General features: G+C 43.4%; 1 protein-coding gene across 2 annotated transcripts in view; it reads right to left on the bottom strand.

Moving 5' to 3' along the window:
- The window catches only part of PDE3A (phosphodiesterase 3A), a 143,523-nt gene that overhangs the window by 16,114 nt on the left and 106,701 nt on the right, over positions 1-20,708 (bottom strand). The window contains exons 9-11 of one of the 2 annotated variants that reach the window (XM_019515615.1): positions 11,642-11,753; positions 8,256-8,369; positions 3,008-3,207 (exon numbers count right to left, since the gene is read on the bottom strand). In XM_019515615.1, coding sequence (XP_019371160.1) covers positions 3,008-3,207; positions 8,256-8,369; positions 11,642-11,753 — 426 coding nt within the window. The remainder of the gene's footprint in view (positions 1-3,007; positions 3,208-8,255; positions 8,370-11,641; positions 11,754-20,708) is intronic. The other variant, XM_019515616.1, reaches the window with a different exon arrangement.

The raw sequence follows: 20,708 nt of genomic DNA, 5'->3' as shown, positions 1-20,708 counted from the left end.
AATCAGGTAGTTTACAACGAGCCCTAAAGTCAACTGATTTCTGCAACACTACCCAAATAGAAAGGCTACAATTGCTGCCGGGCACTTGGTTTTATACTTTGGGTGGAGAAGGAATCAAAGCAGGGTGTGACTGTACCACCCTGAATCTGGGCTGGCCAGAGTTCACTTCTCTCTCCAGGTAGCTCCTGGAGGAAACAGGTTAAAAAAACCAGGAGCCATGTTACAGCATCTTATGGCCATTTTACACCTAAAAAAAATAAAAATCAGCTTCCATGCTTAAGACATGCGCCACAACTTTGGAAAGCAAATTTTTGGGGTAAGGGCGAGTGCAGTATACAGGAAACCATTGTAATCTCTGTGGCAGAATACCATCTCTGGCTCTCTCCAAACTCTGCTGTCTGACAATTTGGTTACCATGGTCACTGCAGAGGGCAGACTCCTCTGGTCCAATCTGCTTCAGGTAACCCTGAGTTGTAGCCTGATTTGGATACATTCCTGAGGGAGAGGGGAAACCTGCTCCCTCTGCCTATGTGACTGGCATCACATACCTGGGTGAGGGGCTTAAGCTCTGTATTGTTCTAAGCAAGGTCATCATGACTGGGAGGGGGCTAAAGACCCCACCAGTCTACCCTGCAACCAGCGATGCATTTCAAATTGGATGGCTGGCAGCCAGCAGTTGCTGGCCTTCATTGAACCAGGTAAATGAGGTCATAAGGGCTATATAAGTGAAGGACTGCCCAGGAGAAGGAGGGGCAGTAGCCATGATGAAAACTCACAGAGAAGCTGGTCTATCTGAAACTTGCTCTCTCTCTCGAAACTCGTGATCAAGGAACTGCCTGTCTCCAGAGAGAATCTCCACCTGCCTCTGGATGAGACTTGTGAGTAAGCTACTGAGATCTAACTAGATATATAGCTTGCAGTAACTCAGATGCGTGACTGATCAAAGGCTACCATGCCACTGTTCGCTCTAAGGTATTTCTCTGATATTGCTCTACACTGTACCCTATTCCACACCTACACCTCGTAACCAATAAAGTTCGCTTTTGTACCTAGTGTGGGAGACTTATTGAGAGAGGGTCTAGATTATGCCATGAAGTCCTCTTGGTTCAGCTGACTAAGGGAGACTGCTATTTGTGCTTCAGGCTGAGGGAAGCACCCCAAGTTCTTGCAGTAGGTCAAGTACCCTCAAGGACTATTAGGCCTGTGTTTCCAAGAGGGTGCAGGTCCCAGATCAGTCCACACTCTGGTGGTGGTGGCGTTACCCCCAGGCTTGTGGGTGTCCTTCAGGAAGGGGGTTGGCCAAATGTCAGGCACCCCCAGGGAGGCACTCAGAGCCTGGAAGATGGTTGGGCGCAATGAGGTGGGTGGTTCAATACAGGAGCATCCCCTACTGGCCTGCCACAATCTCTTTTTGTTAATTTTTTAATGGATAGAATTAAAAAGTATTTTACGTATTTATGTAGGAATTTCTACCGCTTTTCAGAGCTGGAGTCTTTAAGGGGTTTGTTTCTGAAAGCACTTATTGGTAGGTGTGTGCAAAACAGGCCATATTCTATTTGGATTTTAATTCAGCCCAAATTGGGAACAGTGATTTGATTGGTTGATTCGGATCACTGTCTCAGTTTGATTTGGCTGAATCCAAATCTGAAGGTTCGATGCTGATTTGGACAATCAGCAATTTGGCCACAGACTCAGCTTTAAATGTTTTTCCTACATACCTTGAGGTACCAGGCATGGCTTGTGAATGCTGCAATGGTGGGGCAAATGCAGTGTCCAACAGAAGCCCAGCCTGCCTCACCCCCTCCACTGTGTGCTCAGCTATTGGGCACAGAGGTACCTCAGGTGCCCCCCTAGACCCAGGAGGCACCAGTTGCTGAGCCAGTGGGGCACACAGGGTTGGCGGAGAGCAGCATGCTCCCTGGCAGGCCCGGAAGTGGACTGGAAGTCATTCTGGTCCACTTCTGGGTCTGCTGCCGAGCACAATGGGAAGCCCCCTGTGCTCCTGTGGGATGCTCCATCCGCCCCACCATCGCAGCATTCACAAGCTGCCTGGTACCTTGAGCTATGTAGAAAAAACATTTAAAGCTGTGTCTATTTCTGAATCATCAAATCTTTATGAATCTCTCTGAATTGATTTGAAGGGTTCTGTTTCAATTAGGAGAGATTAAAGGGTCTCCTGATTTGATTCAGATTCAGAGATTTGGCCACCAAATCAGGCCGAATCCCTGCCAAATCTCATCAGTGACCAAAGCTTTGCACAGCCCTGCTTATTGGTTCTATCAAACTGGTATAGTTCAACAATTCCTACCACAGTTATAAGGTTTTATAAATATATGATCTCATAGAACTCTATCAACATCACAAATCAGTTTAAATGCCATTTCTTTTGAAGGACTAGCTTTGGGAAATAACAGATGCTCCATTCAGAAAGTAGATTCAAATTCCAAGGTATATATATCTTATGGAATTGTCCTGTACTGGCCCAGGTTTTAAAATCATACAGTAAAATTCTGTTTGAAGTACATTAATAATCTTGAATATTTACATAAGGTAAGAAATACTATTAGAAACATTAGGGAATATAGTAGAGAGAGATTTTATTTAGTTTTGTGAAGATGTGCATACACAGTTTAGCAATATAGCAAAAAGTCGGTATGTTCAATACATAGGGCTTCCGTATTAAATAGTAGAAAAATTAGCTTCTCTTTCTCAAAATGCTTTGCTAATGAATTTATTAATAGCTTAAATTAACCCGATCTTAAGGAAATCCTTATTCACTCTCTGTTGCTGGAGCTACTACGTATAGTGTATAATACATACACTATGCTTTGCACTATTTGGTAGAAAACAAATTGTGCAATAATAAACATATTATCTGATTCTTACAATGCCATTGTTTACATTTAATGCATCTCTAATAGACACTTTTAAAAAGAAAAAGGCATCCTAAAAGACCTTTGGAAACACTATAATTAAACACCATATAAAAAGACAGCTAAAAACTTACCTGAGGTGCACTGGTTGCAACCAAAAAGGCATTGGTCCTTCCTGGATGATCATAGTCATGCATGGCTGCTGCTACATAAAGGGCCATCAATTCTAGGGCTGGGATATTGCCAGAAAGGCAACCATAGCTGTCATCTGTAGGAGTATACATCTTTGAAACCACGTATCCCATGTGACCATGAGTGATTCCACTATCAGAATCTAAGCAAACACAAAAAGCGTCTTAAAGAAGTTTGACACCTTACTAAAATAACTCTCAGGAGCACATTTGCGGGTAGGGTGAATTTACAATATGCTTTTTGAGCACAATTAATCACTCAGCAGTAAATTTTGTGATTTCTAATAATTTGTGTATTAAGGATTATTCTAAGTTATTGTTAGTAACCCCTGATTACACATCATAGCTCTCTCTCTCTCTAAAGACTGGACCATAAAGAAGACCCCAAATCCTTTATGGTCTTCGAATAAATAGCTCAACCAGCCTAGTTGCTTGATTTTAGGCTACTTGTGCAAGTACATTTAATGGCACAGTGGAACCCGATCATAAGAATATAAGAACTGTTATTTATTGTGTTAGACCATAGGTCCAGTTTGCCCAGTGCTGTGTGCCATACAGTGGATGCTGAAAGGGAGACTGAACTGGGCATGAGCAGGGATTTTTTCCCTGCCACTGTTCCTCTCTCACTTACAGCCTCCAACATTTCAGGTATAGGAAGATCTTGGAGAGAATCATCAAGGACCACATCTGTGCGGGGCCTGCAGGGGAGATCACACTCGGGGCAATCAGCATGGGTTCATCAAAGGCAGGTCCTGCCTGACCAACCTGATTGCCTTTTATGACCAAGTAACTGAATCCTTGGATGACAGTGTTGCCGTGGACGTAGTCTTTCTAGACTTTAAGAAGGCCTTTGACACCATCTCTCACCCCATCCTCATCAATAAATTAAGTGACTGTGGCATTGATGCCTGCATAGTTGGATGGGTAAAAAATTGGCTGATGGGGCGCACCCAGAGAGTAGTGGTGGATGGGTTGTACTCAACCTGGTGAGATGTGAGCAGTGGGGTCCCCCAGGGCTCAGTCCTCAGGCCCGCACTGTTTAACATATTCATCAGCGACTTGGATGAGGGGGTGGAAAGCACACTGTTCAAGTTTGCTGATGACACTAAGATGTGGAGCAAGGTGGACACACTTGACGGGAGAGAGAGGCTGCAAATAGATTTAGACAGGCTACAAAAGTGGGCAGACGAGAATAGAATGGGGTTCAACACAGACAAATGCAGGGTGCTGCACCTTGGGAGAAGGAATCCACAGCATACATACAGGCTGGGGAGTTCCCCTCTTGAAAGCACAGAGGCAGAACGGGATCTTGCAGTCATTATTGACTCCAAGATGAACATGAGCCACCAATGCCAGACCGCAGCCAGCAAAGCCAGCCATACCTTGTCATGCATCAAAAGGTGCATCTCAAGCCTGTCCAGAGAGGTGATGCTCCCCCTCTATGCAACACTGGTCAGGCCACAGTTGGAGTACTGGGTCCAGTACTGGGCACCGCACTTCAAAAGGGATGTGGCCAGCCTGGAGAGGGTTCAGAGGAGGGTCACCCGCTTGGTGAGAGGGCAGCAGGACAGGCCCTATGAGGAGACTGAGGGGCCTGAACCTGTTCAGCCTCAGCAAGAGGAGGCTGAGGGGGGACCTGGTGGCTGCCTACAAACTCATTGGGGAAGATCAAGAGCAAAAAGGTAGAGCCTTTTTCTCCCCAGCACCACCTGGGGTGACAAGGAACAATGGTAATAAGCTGATGGAGAATAGGTTTAGGTTAGAGATCAGAAGGCAATATTTTACAGTTAGGGTGGCCAAAATCTGGAACCAACTTCCCAGGGAAGTGGTCCTCGCCCCTACCTTGGGCAAATTCAAGAGGAGGTTGGATGATCACCTGTTTGGGGTCTTGTGAACCCAGCATTCATTCCTGCCTGTGGCAGGGGTTCAGGCTAGATGATCTGTTCAGGTCCCTCCTGACCCTAGCTACTATGAAACTACTATAAGTTCTAATTTAAAGACTCTATCCCTAACTCCCATGCTCAGTAACTACATATGCCCCTTTCCTCCAAGAATCTGTTGAATCCTTTCTTGAATCTGTGTAAATTGTCAGCCTCCACAACATCTGGTGGCAATGATCCACATTTCAATTATATGCTATGTGAAGAAGATCTTCCTTTTGTTAGTTTTAAACTTACTACCTACTACCTTCTTTTTATGACTCCTAGTTCCTGTATTGTGAGAGACAATAAATAATAAAAGTCTATTTACTTTCTCTTCACCATTTAGTAAACCCTTAACAGACCCCCCCTTGAGTGTCTCTTTTCTAAACTGAATATGCCACATGGCTGTCAGTCTTTAGTCTTGCCTAACATGGAAGCCCCTCCCTACTAGGGCTGTGCAAAACAGCATCAGTTCATTTTGACTTCTGTTTTTCCATTTCAATGGGACAGCATTTCATTTCAAGCTTAGTTTCAAAGCACTGTTCCATTTCGTTTTGTCAAAACTGTTTCACTGTTTTGACGTTTCCCCCATGGGCTATAATGGGGAATCACAAAACTGCCTGTAACTTTGTCATTTCTTGCCTGATTTGAATGAAAACAGCAGGGATGGTAGCCCCTGCTGAGGTTACAAAGCCTGTCATGTTTCAAGGAGATAGGTGCAGGGGTTTCTGGGAAACTGCACCTCAAGCTGCTGACAAGCAAAACTTCTGACATGTGACTGTGTGTATTAAGGCACAGCTGTTTTTCCCTCCCTCCCCCAGAGCACTGGGGTTGGAAGGGACTTCAGGGAAGGATCACAGCTACACACGTCAATATCAGAGCAGTCCTTCCCCCTTCTTCCCCCTCCCTCTCAACTTTTTGTTTCCCTGAAAGCAAGCCCAGCTTCAAAACTTGAAACGTTTCAAAACGATCAAAATGTTTTGAGTGCCCTCATTTTATTTCAAGGATGTTTCAAAGCCTTTTGTTTTGATTTTGCTGTTTCAAGCTTGAAATGAGTCAAAACAGTGTCAAAACGAAACACTTGGGGACATTTTGCACAGCCTTACTCCCTACCTTTAATCATCCTTGATGCCCTTCTCTGGACCCTCTCTAGTATTTCTATATCCTTTTTCAGGTGTAAAAACCAGAACTAGCACAGTATTCAAGGTGTGGACACACTGTGGATTTATAAAGGGGCATGATGATACTTACAGTTTTGTTTAAATTTCCCTTCTTAACAATCCCTAACATTTCGTTTGCCTTTCTGATGGCTGCTGAGCAGTGAGCTGATATTGTCAGTGAACTGTCCACAGTGACTCCCAGATTGCTTTCCTGTGTGATAGCAGCTAATGTAAAGCCCATCATAGTGTAAGGTTGGGATCCCTGATTCTAATCAAACCTCCTGCTATGCATACCACATGTGGTTCAAGCATCTGGTGTAGATGCCAGGTTGGGACCAACAATCAGCTGATGGTCCTAGTAGTCTCAGACTAGAACTGACAATCAACTGATCATGGGTTCCAGCCCTGAAACTCCACTGAGGCCAGTCCCAGACCCCATGCACCAGGATGTCAAAACAAAACCTGCACACAATTTTTTAAGTTCCCAGCATGCCATGGCCTTGGGATGTAGGAGAAGCTTTGCTGCACATGCAGTCCTCATGCACAGGGACCCCAGGATTGCGGAACTTCTCCCCAGTCATAGGATCTCCTGCCTGGAAAGTGACAATTGCCTTGGTCTGAAATTCCCTCTGAGCTGCAGGGTAAGGCAAGCAGTTCAGGCTCCCTGCTATCCAGCACCAGCTGATGGGCTTCACCCATTCAGCACCCCAAAAACAGCAGTTGCAGATCCATCCAGGGCTGCACCACATCGCTGTCAGGCTGTCAACACAAGGAGAGCTGTCAACCAGGCCCTGCCATTCAGCTGACATCCAGCTGCCTGGAGGGGACTACCCTGCCACACATTCAATTTAAGACGTGATGGAAACCAGGCACAAAAATATTATGTATGTTTTAGGAATAAATTTTGTGTGTCATTTCCTTTTTTGTCACAGCATTACTTGCCTGAATGTGTGGCTGGGTTACAGCATTATTAACAGGTTAATTGTGTATTAAGTGTAATGGTTGCAGGAGATCTATGATCTAACATTCCTGAGCTCAATTTTGCTGCTGAAAATGTGGACAAGAGAGTTCTCTGAAAAGGATCTAGAACAGACCACTTCCAGAGGTAAATAAAAGATAAGATGGAGAGATCAGATGGTTTGATCAGATATGCAAGTCCTATGTTACCATAAATGAGTACCTTTCAAAAAAGTGTATATAAATAATAAAATAAATGGCAACTAAAAAAGTTTACATTGATGAAACACCTTTCCACCCAAAATATTTTGAGCTACTTCACAAACAGTATACATGCACTACTGTTGACATGCAAAGTACACTTGGAGGAGTAAAGAAGAGTGTTCTCCAGGATACAGTAGACCAGATTAATGTGCATTTCTCCATGTGCACATTCTTGGTATCTGTACCATTTTAAAGAAGTGCAATTCTGCAGAACCAAGATTTCTGCACTGATTTTCCCTACTGCATCACTAAAGCGTTGTCTTGGAAAACAGGGATTAAAAAAAAGATTGGTTCCAGCAGTCAAAGCCATACATTTTAAGTATAAGTATTAAGCTTGAAAAGTGCACTGATGAAAACCCACAGCAACTTTTGCAGATGAATTCTTTCTAACACTGTAAAAGCAAATGATCTACACTAAAAAAAAAAAGAAAAAAGAAACAACAGATTTTGTGTTAGATAGACATGTGTTTCTCAACCTGGGTGCTGCAGAACCTTAAGGTGCCTTGAGATTATTTTAAGGGGCAACTGGGTACTGTGCAAGATAGGTCTGCAAACATGATTCACATGATAAACCCAGAGGTTTCAAATAGAAATCCATAGCATCAAAAACATTCTGCCCTGTTGTGGTATTTCTGAGTTCTCTGCAACAGAAGAATTGCTCTATTACTTTTTCTCTAGTTAAAGAAGTCAAAACTCAGAGCCAGCATTTTCTGAAGTGTGCTTTGAGTCCAAAAAAGCTTTCAAACCACTGAGATGGACAGATAGGTCACAATATTCATCTGGGAGTTCACTACATGCAGTTTCCTCAATGAGCAATTTTTATCTATCCAATTAAACATTCACCATATTCCATTACACAACTTTTAAAAGCACAATGCATTTAAATACCCGAATCACTCGCTGACCCCTGGTCATTAATCACAGTTGGGAGTCCTGGGATGGGTTGGGTGGAAAGGTACCAAACAGCGTGTAGAACATCAGTTGCATGGATTCTGTTGTGATCTGTGACAAATCAAATGATACTCATTAAAACATGCCGATTATTTCTAACAGAGGGTGGAGAGCACCATCTAGTGGATCCTGTGAGGAAAATGATGTCCCCATTACAACATGCGAAAATGCAGTTTTATTTTATAATTTTGTGAGCAGTCACCTTTAATTTTATTAGTAGACTGAAGCAGTAGGGGATTTTTTACCATCAGCCAAGGAAGAGGAAAAGTTACAGCTCCCTCCAAACAGAAGATAGAAAAGCCTTTAGCTCAAGAAGAACTCTGTTTCCAACTGTACATCTTCACTCCATTCCATACAGTCTGCTACTCATGTACCACATGGTACACACAAGGTGAAATCAGTCAAAACACTCCCATTTACTGCATACGGAAGGCTGGGATTCTATCAGGTCTCTAATAACAAGGGCTGTAACAGGTAGCATAGATACTTCACCTGAGTTAGCATAGCTCACGTGAGAATGGGCATACCACAACACTCAGGATATGTGCACATTGCACAGATAAAAATGTCTCCTATCTGAATTTTAGCCCAAGTTCTTTACCGTGAGAGCTAATTTACCTGCTTGACAGTGTTAGAGCCCAAGTTCTACTATAACCTTGGCTGTGACCTACACTTTGCAGTGATGACGCACAAAATTAATTGGGCATTGACTGAACTCCAGTAATGAGTCCTTCTGCAATAGACAACTAGCTGCAAAAACATCCTCAGCGTATCTTCACATTGGGAACCACGGGATATGCCAATACTCTCAACTCAGCAGTGGTCACTGCTCTAGAGGTAATTAAAGGATGAGATTCAAGGACACCTGAAGGCCAATCTGAAGAAATGTAATATTAACCATCAATTTCTGGGACGCTCAAGTACCGAATTGCTCCCAAAGGTGTCATGTTGTAGAACAAGGCATTGATCATTTTGGGCAAACTCACCTCACTATGGAAGTAGATAGATGAGAGAGACAATGAGGAGAACTGTGACCTGACATCACCAGGATCTACTCCTTGGAACTATATGCTATACTTGTAGTCAAACATGCAGATCCCAGATCAGCTTCCTTAGTCATCCACAGACACACCAATCTCTTCCCTATTTACTGGAAGACCAAAATCCACATATCAAGGGACTGCCATCACTGCCACTGACCATGGAATATGCCCCCAGACACATATAGGCAAGTCCAGGAATTCTGAAAACACTAACGCAAGTCTGGCTTCACAGTGGACATCTAACATCTGGGCTTGGTTTTCTAGGGCGCTGAGACTCTGAAGCCAATCAGCTGAGCTAATTGCAGGGTAGATATACCCCCTATCTGAACAGAGTAATTTGTCAGGCAGCTGCTGAGCTGTAGTCTAAAGCTGTATCACCAATATCCCAGGTATGAGCTGTCCTCAAACTTGAAACCATCTCACTTGAGCAGGAAAATAGGATTGATTTAATTCAATTTAGAGATTTTAGCATGGAAATGGGTGATGATGATGAGAGCTACTCCTACTAACCTAACGAAGAAAAGACCTCAAACAGATTTCACTCTGATAACAACTTCCAGCTAAGCAGCAAGAGATAAGAAGCCTTCAGAATTTGAAGGAATTGAAATGTCCTGTTATCTTCAGGAAATAATAACTCCCAACCCCCCCAGGACAGTCATGATCATGAAAACTATTCCCCCAAAAATAGACATTATCAAGGACATTAGGTCTGAAAAGTGAGTTATTTCAATGTGAATTAGGTGCCTATACACCCTTGAGGATACAGCCTTCAGGTGTCCTTGATTATTCTAGGTTTTGGCTTGCAGCTAAACAGGCCTGAGACACCTGTTTAAGCATGAAGCTTGCATGGCAATTAACTCAAATAAGCCATGACTGTGCCAGGGAAAAGTGCTAATTTAGATATTTCATAGGTACTTAAAGTGGGACAATGAGCTTGTACATTTTTAGGATCCCAAGATTAAAATCTTTGTTCAGGGATACACTGATTATCTATTTGTAGCCTAAGAATAAAATCCTATTCCATCTAAGAGGTGTCTACGTGTGATCTTGTTCTGTGCTGCTTAGTTAGTAATCAGTCATAATCAGTTATAGTGGGAACAAAACCAGAAGGTGGGGGCAGAAGCTTCTCTCTAAGGCTGGAAACAGATATCTCATTTGAGGCAGCCCTGATTGATCCAAGTCAAAATCGGGGACAAAAGAGGAGTGGCACAGTCCTTTATACATAGCCCTTTCAGACAGTAGCTGGGGAGAGCACTGAGCCTGACAGGCTCATTCCTGGAATGATTGGCAATTAACCTGAATGAGCTGCTATTAACTAACAGACATGTATAGCTCTAAGGAAAAAGTGTTAGTATGTTTTATATTGCTTATTTCACAGGTACTTAAAGAGGGACCATGGACTTGTATATGGAACAAAAGGCTTTCTCCTGAGAGAAATGTAATGTCTGTTTATACCCTAAGAGAGGCAACTTGGGGAAACAATCAAATCAGGCTTGTTGGAAGCAAAGTTACATACTATGTTCTGTTGTTTAGGTTGCTAATGAATGATAACTATGGCTAAGAATCAGAATAATTTTAACCCATATGTATATATTTCATTCACGTACATGGTGGGGAACTCTACAGCCTGTGCATTGGAAAGCCTGATGCAAGCAACAGTTTATCAGATACATGCTGAAGGACAACACTTAACTTATTTACAGGACTAATTTTCAGTTAGTGACCTGGGCCCATATCCTCAATAGTATATAGACACCTAATTTGCATTGAATAACTCACTTTTCAGTAAGACACAGGCTGTGTCTACATAGCCTCCCTGTTGAGACTGGGACTACTGTTGAGAAATAAGCCCTGCTCACCCACTCCCACTGTGTGTACTCAGGACTGGGAATTAGGCTGAACAGAGAACTTAGAGGTTTGAACCTAAGATCATGCTCTAACATCATCCCTGGGGCGCTCCTGAGGCACAGAGCTGAACAGTGTTCCCAGTATTGGCAGGGTGGTAGTAGTGGCATGGACATAGACTCCCAAATGCCTAGAGTCACTCTGAAAAAGTCTTGGGCTCTACAGTCAGTCAGCCATAGCAACTCTGAATGGATCAATGCTTAAGTATTTTAAAAAGTATGTGAGTGATAGTCAAAAGGTGGTAAAGAAAATACAGCCCATGAAAGAATAAATAACTACTGGGAGAAGGAAGGATGTATTACAATTTTTTACTGAAAAAAGGAAAATCAGTGATCCTGAAAAATGTACTCCTATTTATCCAGGAGCTTTACTTACAAGGTATGTCTCGGTATCCACACTCCAGTGCGTGAAAGTAGTTCATGAACTCCCTCACTGGAATTTTAAAGGTTTCAAACAGACCCATATCTTCAAAAAGCTTGTATGATACCTGAAAAAAGTAAAACCAACATTCTGCTAAGTACACTAAAATGATACCAGAATGAAAAATTAGAGATGACTATGACTAAGTCATGTGATGCACTCCCCCCTTCCATGTACGAGATTGTTCCTACAACTTTTCTCAAGTGTGTAATGGTAACCAGCGCTTCCACCAAGCTACACTTTTAGCCATAAGCAGCCCCAAATGTTCTAGATACCTCATTAAAAAACAAAAGCATGAATAATACACTCTTTGTGACTTTTCAGAGGTACAAATAAAAATGTGTGAAAAGCTCCTTCACAGTTTCTGTCCCAAAAAGCATACCAAAACAAAAACCATTTCTATCATTTTAGCAGACAAGCAGTAAGCAGGGGATGGGAAGAGGAAGGCAAAGCTGGCATATATGGACAAACATTTGTGGGTCTAATGATCAAAAACTTGCAGGTGAAATGACAGAAGTAAATATTAGGAAAGCACAACTGAAGTAAATGAATTCTCAAGTAGCATTTGTCTTGGAAAACAGGATTGCGAAAAATTTTCATGGAAAATCATGGAAGAAGGCATAAAGACGTGGTAAATGAGGATTCAACATGGCTACTGGAGTGGGAAGTAATGGTGGGATGAAAACATTAATAGAGAATTAGGAAAAGAGACCATATCAGGTCTCAGATGGTGCAGATAGGGATACTGGATGTGGGGCCATGAAGAAAACAAGCATAGTCTTGATATAAAGTGCAATAGGACTTAGTAATATGTTAAATTTATTCAGCTTTCCTCATTAATCAGTTTTGAACCACTCTAATAATTTCCCTTGCTGTTCTCTGAACGTCTTCCAATTTATTGCTGACTTTCTGGTAATGAGATACTTAGAACTACTATATTTAGTCTGACCATAGCTGTATTGATGAAGGTCTTCTGTCTCTGCTCCATGATATGCTGTATCTGTCTATCATTCCCCAAATCATTTTGGCTTTTGTTTCCATGTAGCACATAAAAAGAGCCTAAATCAGACTGCAGTCTACCTTTTCCTTCAACATGTCAGTTGTATGGAACAGGATTTGCGGTCAATACCACTAAGGGTGTAGTACCCAAACCTGAATTAACTGAAATGTTGAATAACGTTACTGCGCATCACAATAGAAAGTGGGATCTGAGATGACAAATGTAGGGTCCAAATCTACACAGTAACTTCATATCTTTGCATCTGACTTCTGGTCTTAAGTCCTCTTCCTCAGCAAGTGACAGTTTTCCTGTACCCCAATTCCTAGTTCCTGTTCTCGCTTCCCTCATCCTTCTACCAGACTCCTTGGTCCCTGTCTACTCCCTCTGCCACATCTCCATTCTCAGAATTGGCTTATGTCTCTTCCTCCATACCAGCAGCAGGGTCAGGTGAGACCGAGCTCCCTGCTTTCATGAGCACACTTCACAGCAGCCTACAGCTGTATGGAGTCATCAGAGCTTCTAGTAGCAAAGCTCTAACAAGCTTCTACTGCAACGGTGAACTCTTGATTTGCCAAAATTTATAAATTGGCCAGTTCTATCTGGCTTTTCACATGGATGGGCAAAGGGTGATCTCTGATGCAGAAGGATAGGAAGTGAAGAGGTCTCAAAGGAAAAAAAATAGCAGTATATTTTAGTGGGTGCAAAACAATGCATTTATTTTCTTGACTAGCTGCTGTCTTAGAGACATCCAAACCTTTTCAGCTAAAATAAACATGCACAACGTTAAAAAAAATACAAAAAAGTGGCCTGAGGCAGACACTTGCTTGTAAAACTTTAGCCCAAACAGCTACAGTTTGGACAAGTTGTCAAAGCCATGGAGATCAGGGCCACAAAGTAAAAAGTTTCAGGCAACTTTGACCCATGGCATAACCCCACCTATTAAAATGAGATCAGTGAATTTTGTTCTAAGGAAGCAGGGATTTTGTCCTTGTGGAGTTGTAAAAGAAAGATAGAAAATATTTTAATGTCATTCTCATTTATGAATAACCCATGTGTAGCAGGACAAGTCATGGGGTGGCACCCCCTAATCCTGCCCACATTTCTGGTCCTCTATGCAACACCGTCCTCCCCCTAAGACCGGTTCTCTCACCTGCCATACCTTGGTGCTCTTTGATATTAATTGGGAGGCTGCCCCTGAGTCCTGGAGTGCCCTAACTGGTGCTCAGTCTAACCTGACGTCTCTCGTGATCACTGGGCCCTCTGCCCACTAGCCAAAACAACACAGTTTTCCACAAGTCTCTCTCACACACCAGCAGACCTATTGGTGCCTGGCTGGCACTGTGAGTCAGTAGCCACCATCTATAGCTCTGATGGCCCTTATTTAAGCTGGCCCCATAGTCATGTTTATACCTCACACATGTGACTCAGTCGCTGCTTGCCTTCCTGGATAGGCTTCAGCCTTCTTAGCCTACTGGTTACTCTGGCTGTCGACTGCCTTAGGTCCACTGGCTCTGGCCTGGCCTTTCCAGTCTCAGCCTCTTGTTGGCCCCAGGCCACCTTGGTTGCCCCTCAGGGCTCATGCTCTGGCCGTCTCTTGGCCTCAGACTGCCTCTGTTGCCCCTTCTGGGTTCAGGCTTTGGTTCTCTCAACTTCAGCCTGCCTATGCCTTGTACACCAGCCCCTGGTAGGACTCAACATAGTGAGCCCCTCCAATATCCCTATGGCCTCCTTTCTTCCCTGATTAGCCACACGTGGTCCTCCAGTCTAAGCTAGAGCAAAAATCTGTAAATCCCTCCTCTGGGTTATCATACTACTGCCAGTCCTTCCCACATCTAACTCTCCCCGCCTTGGGATTACCTGCCATGGCTTGCAGCACCCACTGCCTACCAGCCTGAGTTCCCTGTTATACCATGATAATACCATGACAGGAATTAAACCATCCATCATTTATCTTGGATCAAAGCAGTATAACCCGTTCCCTATCATATTTCTAGCTTTGGAAAATTGATGAGCGACAGAAAGTCTCTGTCTGCAAAAAGGTTGAAAGGAGGCTTATCTCCACAGTCTCATTTTAGCACCCTAAAGATAATTCATCTCTTTTTTCACAGATATGGCAGCTTCCCCCCCACCCCCCAGTTTCTCTCATTACTGGTTAATTGAATAAGTGTTCCCATATTGTATCAGTAGATCAGTTGTTTGGTGGAGGGCAACAAAAATGGTTTGGGGCCTGGGGCATAGGACTTACGAGGAGAGGCTGAGGGTACTGGGTTTATTTAGTCTGGAGAACAGAAGACTGAGAGGAGGATTTAATAGCAGCCTTTAACTACCTGATGGGGGTTTCCAAAGGGATAGAGCTACACTGCTCTCAGTGGTAGCAGATGACAGAACAAGAAGCAATGGTCTCAAGTTGCAGCAAGGGAGGTTTAGGTTGGATTTTATGAAAATCTCTCTCACTAGGAAGGTGGTGAAGCACTGGAACAGGTTACCCAGAGAGGTGGTAGAATCTCCAACCTTGGAGGCTTTTAAGACTTGGCTTGACAAAGCCCTGGCTGGGATAATCTAGTTGGAGGTGGTCCTGCTTTAAGCAGGGGGTTGGATTAGATGACCTCCTATGGTCCCTTCCAACCCTAATCTTCTATTATTCTATGATCATGGTAGTATTAATATGGCTTTTTAAGGAAAAAAAGAAATGAACTTTTATCCCTTTCCAGATATTTTTTTCTGGCAAGGTGTTTGTACAGAAAGAAAGATGAAACAAACACTGAAAAAGATTTGTTTTTTGGAGTATTTAAATTCCTGGTAACAGTGATCTATGATGCCATGGCAATCAACCATGGTCCTGGATCGAGGACAAACATTAGCAAGGACAAAGTCTTATTTTTGAGGAATGTTAATAGATGAAGATGGTGATAAAGGAATATGAGTGGTATTGCAGAAACAAGAATTTAACTTTTTTGTTAGAACCTATTGGGATTGCTTGTGTACACAAGCGTATTTTAATAAACCAGAGTTTGAATGAGAGCTAACCAATAGTTCCTGTTACTTTGCTGTATCTTGCCCTCTCAACTCTATTGGGCAAAGATCAAGAGCTCATGTATTTTCTGTTCCTTCCACTCAGGAGTAGAGAATTATATTTTTAGAAGGTATCCATATATTCATAAGCATAAAGAGCAGTCATTACATTAGATTTGAATATTGGATACCAGAGAGCCTCATTCAGGTGCTATATAAGGGGTAGGAACGGGTACTAGAAAAGAACCTATTGAACCAATGAGCTGAAGCACGACTTGCTGAAGTCTTGAAGTTCCTTTCATGGATAATGGTCTTCCTGTGACCATGATACCTGACATGTCTGATACAGTTCTCATAAATAAATAAGGAAGAATGTGATTACTGACAGGAAATATTAAGATAAGCACAGATACATTTTCCTTTTCTCAAGAGACGTCTACAGCTCTTTCTGAAGATAGGGGAACCCAAACAAATTACCATGATGTAAATAGGGGTTTATAGCACAGTGGCTTCTCCATGGTAGAGATACTGCTTCATTGGTCAAGGATGATCTGGTAGTCTGTAACTGCTGGGTGCAGGGGGCTGGAATAGGTGACCTCATTAGGTCCCTTTCTCCCTACTTTCCTATGATCCTATAATATTAGGAAGGGCAGACAGAGGTCAATACTGTAAGTAAAAAAATATCCTTCTTAGCACACAGAGTTTGAACAAGACAAAATATAACAGACTCTTCAAGAAACAATAAGAAAAAAAATCTCTCCCTTTTCTTTAATATATGTATTGTGAAAATCTGAGACAAGCTACAGTGCTCTCGCCCATCCCTCTAACTTATGCTTCAATGGCTAACAGGAGATTTGTAATGGAAAATCCCTGTGTGTCTTTGGATAACTACAGGCAATCAAGAGTGAGCAGTGACACAAAGAGCTCGGGGCAAGTGTTAGTTTATGAATTTCAGGTTCCTTTCAGAATTCAACATGACTGCTTTGAACAGAAAACATGCTTCTTAAAATCTATGCCACTGGGGACAACGAAGGAATCAAAGGGAACCAGAGGGTGGTGGTGGTGGTGCAGAAATAATCTGTTCTGTACTAAGAAACTTTATTATGACAATAAAAGAAACAGAACATTGGGAAGGAGCCAAAGATTATGTTCTTAAACTTCTCCAAGTCTAGGTTTTTTCTCATTCTTCTATTTTGTAGATCTCTACTTTTTGTGTCTGTCCCAGGGAGACATAAATGGAGGTCCCGGAGCACCCTCTTACAGCGGGACCCGAGGCAGGGTTGAGCTGCCCAAAGAAAGAAACAAAAAGCCCTGAAGAGAGGGCTCACTTACCTATTACAGAAAAAGCCAAGCCGTGCTGAGAAGAGCCGCTGGTGTGGTTCATCAGCCACTTTTATTTGCGGCTGGGGGCGGTGCCAGCAGATGACATCATCAAAAACCGCCACCCGGCTGATTTAAAAGCTGGCAGTGGGGAAACAGGAAGGGAGGCAGCCACGCTGGAGCCAGGAGGCGAAGGTACTCCCCGGGCTCCACAGTGGCAGGGGGCCAGACAAGGACCCATAGGAAGGGTCCCAGCTCCCCTAAAAGGATTACCTATCTGGCATGACAGGACAGCTGGGCCAAGGAGCACGGCATTGAGGGATCCTGAGGATCAAAGACGCTGGATCCGTGAGTGGGGCAGGCTGAGACCCATACCCCGATTTGTTCTTTTCTTCTCTTTGATTTTACCATTTAGAAGGGTGCACAGAGCCCAAACCAGGGAAGGTATCCACGAGCACCCCTCTGGATCAAAAGGTGGAAAGGAGTCAACATCATGGACTGTGATGCCTCAATAAAGGAAGAGCAGACGCTGAGGTGAGAATGGTCCTGCACTCTGTTGTCACCCAGGGTAAAGAGACATCAAGGGATAGCCAAGAAGGGTCAAAGGCAGGAGGGAACATCAAGGAGACAGGCTGGTGATCCATCATCCAGTTGTCCTGAGGGCTGGCATATGACTGGGGTGTAGGGGAGGTGGAGCCCCAAGAACGCCCGCAAAGGGCAGCACCCGGTCTGCAAGATTCCACAAGGGAGAGCCCTACCACTGAAGAAAAGAAGATCAAGGCATGGCAGGAGAGTGTCGGGGTCTCCCTTGGGGGTGAACGCAGCCCAACGAACAAGTCCCGGGGACACACCTCACAGACGGAGCCGGGCATGTGCTCTAAGGTCACTAGAGAGTGCCTATATGAGACCAGATGGGTGCGGTGTCCACCAATCTTTCCCTAATATTCTTCAAGCTCTCTCTCAACTTCTTCCTCCTTACTTTTATTCCTTTCAATCTTCTTCTGTGAGACAGCCATAAGAAAGAACATGGAAAAAGAAAAGAAATTTGCATTTATTATCTGGATAAAAGTTTCAACAGCATCTAAGTGACATAGAATTCTGAGCCTAGTCTCAGAAGCATTAGGCACTTATGATTAAGTCCAACAGCAATGAGACTTAGCTACCACAAGAAATTTCTGAGTCCTGCACAGTTTGTACACCCCAAAACATCTTAAGAATACATATACTGGAATCAGCAGAAATTGACACTGGAGGATTTGTCAACTCTCTCTGTACCCAAGAAAGATTATTCATACCAGGCAGCTGCATCTCTCAGCAGAAAGGATTTTGGTCAGACCAAAAGCACAGCCAGTAGGGCTGTATGAAACAGCACTGTTCCATTTCAACTTCTGTTTTGATGGAACAGCGTTTCATTTCAAATTTCATTTCGATTTGAAACTGCTGTTCAGTTTTGTTTCATCAAAACAGTGAAACTGTTTCGACGCTGTTTTGACATTTTGCTCATAAGCTATAATGGGGAAGCTCCAAACAGCCTATTAACTTTGTCATTTCTGGCCTGATTTGGATGAAACTTGCAGGAACAGTAGCCCCTTCTGAGGGCATGAAGCCTGCCAAGTTTCAAGGTGGAGTGGTTTCAGGGAAACTGCACCTCAAAGTTCTGAAAGGAAAAAGCTCATGTCACATGTAGGTGTTAAGCCACAGTGGGGTCAAAACTGTAGGCCTGCTAGCCCCTGCTGAGGCCACGAAGCCTGCCAGCTTTCAAGGAGACAAGTGCAGGGGACATGGGTGCTTGTGGGACTGTGTCCGTCTTGGGGCACAAGGGGGTGAAAGCTGCAGGCCTGATGGATAGGCCCTGAGGTGGCCACGATGCCTGACAGCTGTCAAGGAGATAAGGTGCAGGGGGAGTCCGGGTCCCGAGGCCCTGCACCTCTAGCTGCTGACAAACAAAACTCATGACACGGGTGGGTGACAGTGTGTGTGTTAAAGGTGCGCCCTCACTCAACTGACACTAAGGCAGAAAGGAAGGCAGTTCAAACAATGCTGCCTTTCATGCAGTTTTCCCATCCCTCCCCCAGAGCACTGGGATTGGAAGGGACCTCAGGAAAGGATGACAGTCACTGGCCAGCTACGCAGTCAATATGAGAGCACTCTTTCCCCCACCTTCCTCCTCCCTCTCCTTACTTTAGTTTCTGCTTCCCTGCAGGCAAGCCCAGATTGAGCTTTGAAACTCAAAATGTTTCAAAAATTTCGAAATGTTTCAGCTTGCCTCGCTTCGTTTCGAGCCTGTTTCAAAGATCCCTGTTTTGTTTCAATTTTGCTGTTTTGAGCTCGAAATGAGTCAAAACGAAACTGCTGGCAAAATTTTGCACAGGTCTAATAGCCAGAGGATCCAGACATGGCATAAACAGGCCAAATCTTGTGAGGAGAATCAGTTACAGAATCATAGAAAATTAGGGTTGGAAGGGATCTCAGAAGGTCATGTAGTCCAGCCCCTTGCTCAAAGCAGGACCATCCCCAACTAGATCATCCCAGCCAAGGCTTTGTCTAGCTGGATCATAAAAGCCTCCAAGAATGGAGATTCCATAACTGTGCTGGGTAACATGTTCCAGTGCTTTACTACTGAGTAGCAGCCTCAGCAAAGTTCTACAGACAGTCTGTCATTGCTGGGTCCAAGGATTCCAATGATTAGAAAATGTTTACTTCGCTTTTATGTAGGATATTTTGAGATGGCAAGGAAGCAACTCAGTGAATGTTTGGAATCTAATATAAGACTCAGACAGCAAATCAGGGCTCAGGCTTTAAAGCAAACCTGCTATGAAAAGGTGTTGTGGTTATCTATTTTCAAGCAGAGCCAAGATCATTCATAAGTATTTGTCTCTTCTATGCCTGGTGAAGCAGCAGCACACGGGTCAGCATCAGTGGCTTGGATGCTGCCAGAGGCGGCTGGGACAGCAGTGTAATGGTTGCTATTCTTGGTCCTCACTTTCTCCCATTTCCCCCCCCCCACCCCCACACACACTTAGTTATGCTACTGTGGAGATCTAAACATTCATGGCTCCAGGGAAACTTGATATTTCAAATCTTAGTAATAGATCACTGAACCATGGAAGGTGAGATGAAAATAAAACAAGAAGGTAAAAACACTATGAGCCACTACTTAATGAACTGCAATTCATTTTCCTGACAGATGTCCCTCAGTAAAAAAAGGAACAGTAGAGCAATATTAATCTGCAGGAATGACGCTTATGGTTTCATACAGCTAATACGGGTCAAGTTATATTTTAACTCTGAATTTCCAACACTGAAAAGGTCTTGAGTAGCAGCTTTCAAAATAATTCAAACTGGCAAAGGATGGAAGTGAATGGTGTCCACTTCCCAGTATTGGATTTAGAGAGAAATGGTCTGTTCTTCTAATTGTCAGGAAGGATAAATGTCCAAGCAAGGCATTTAATTATTGCAATAAGAGAAACAAAAGAGACCTATTATTTATTTCCTTCCAGGAAATTATGCTTTCTTGGAGGTCATATGAACAGGAAGCTTTGGCAGGAGAACTAGAGCTAGTATGGGTGTTAGTTACCTTCATCTTTCTTTTTTTTTTTTTTTTTTTTTTTAAAATTTTCCTTCCCCTCGGGCTCTTTTTCAGAGCTTTTTTTCCTCCTTGGAAATGTTTAATTCTTTCAAAAAATGAAA

Source organism: Gavialis gangeticus, unplaced genomic scaffold (genome assembly GCF_001723915.1).
Source record: "Gavialis gangeticus isolate Ggan-Ray unplaced genomic scaffold, GavGan_comp1, whole genome shotgun sequence".
NCBI classification, from domain to species: domain Eukaryota; kingdom Metazoa; phylum Chordata; order Crocodylia; family Gavialidae; genus Gavialis; species Gavialis gangeticus.
The sequence above is the reverse complement of the archived record's forward strand: the minus strand, read 5'-3'. Positions and strand labels throughout refer to the sequence as shown.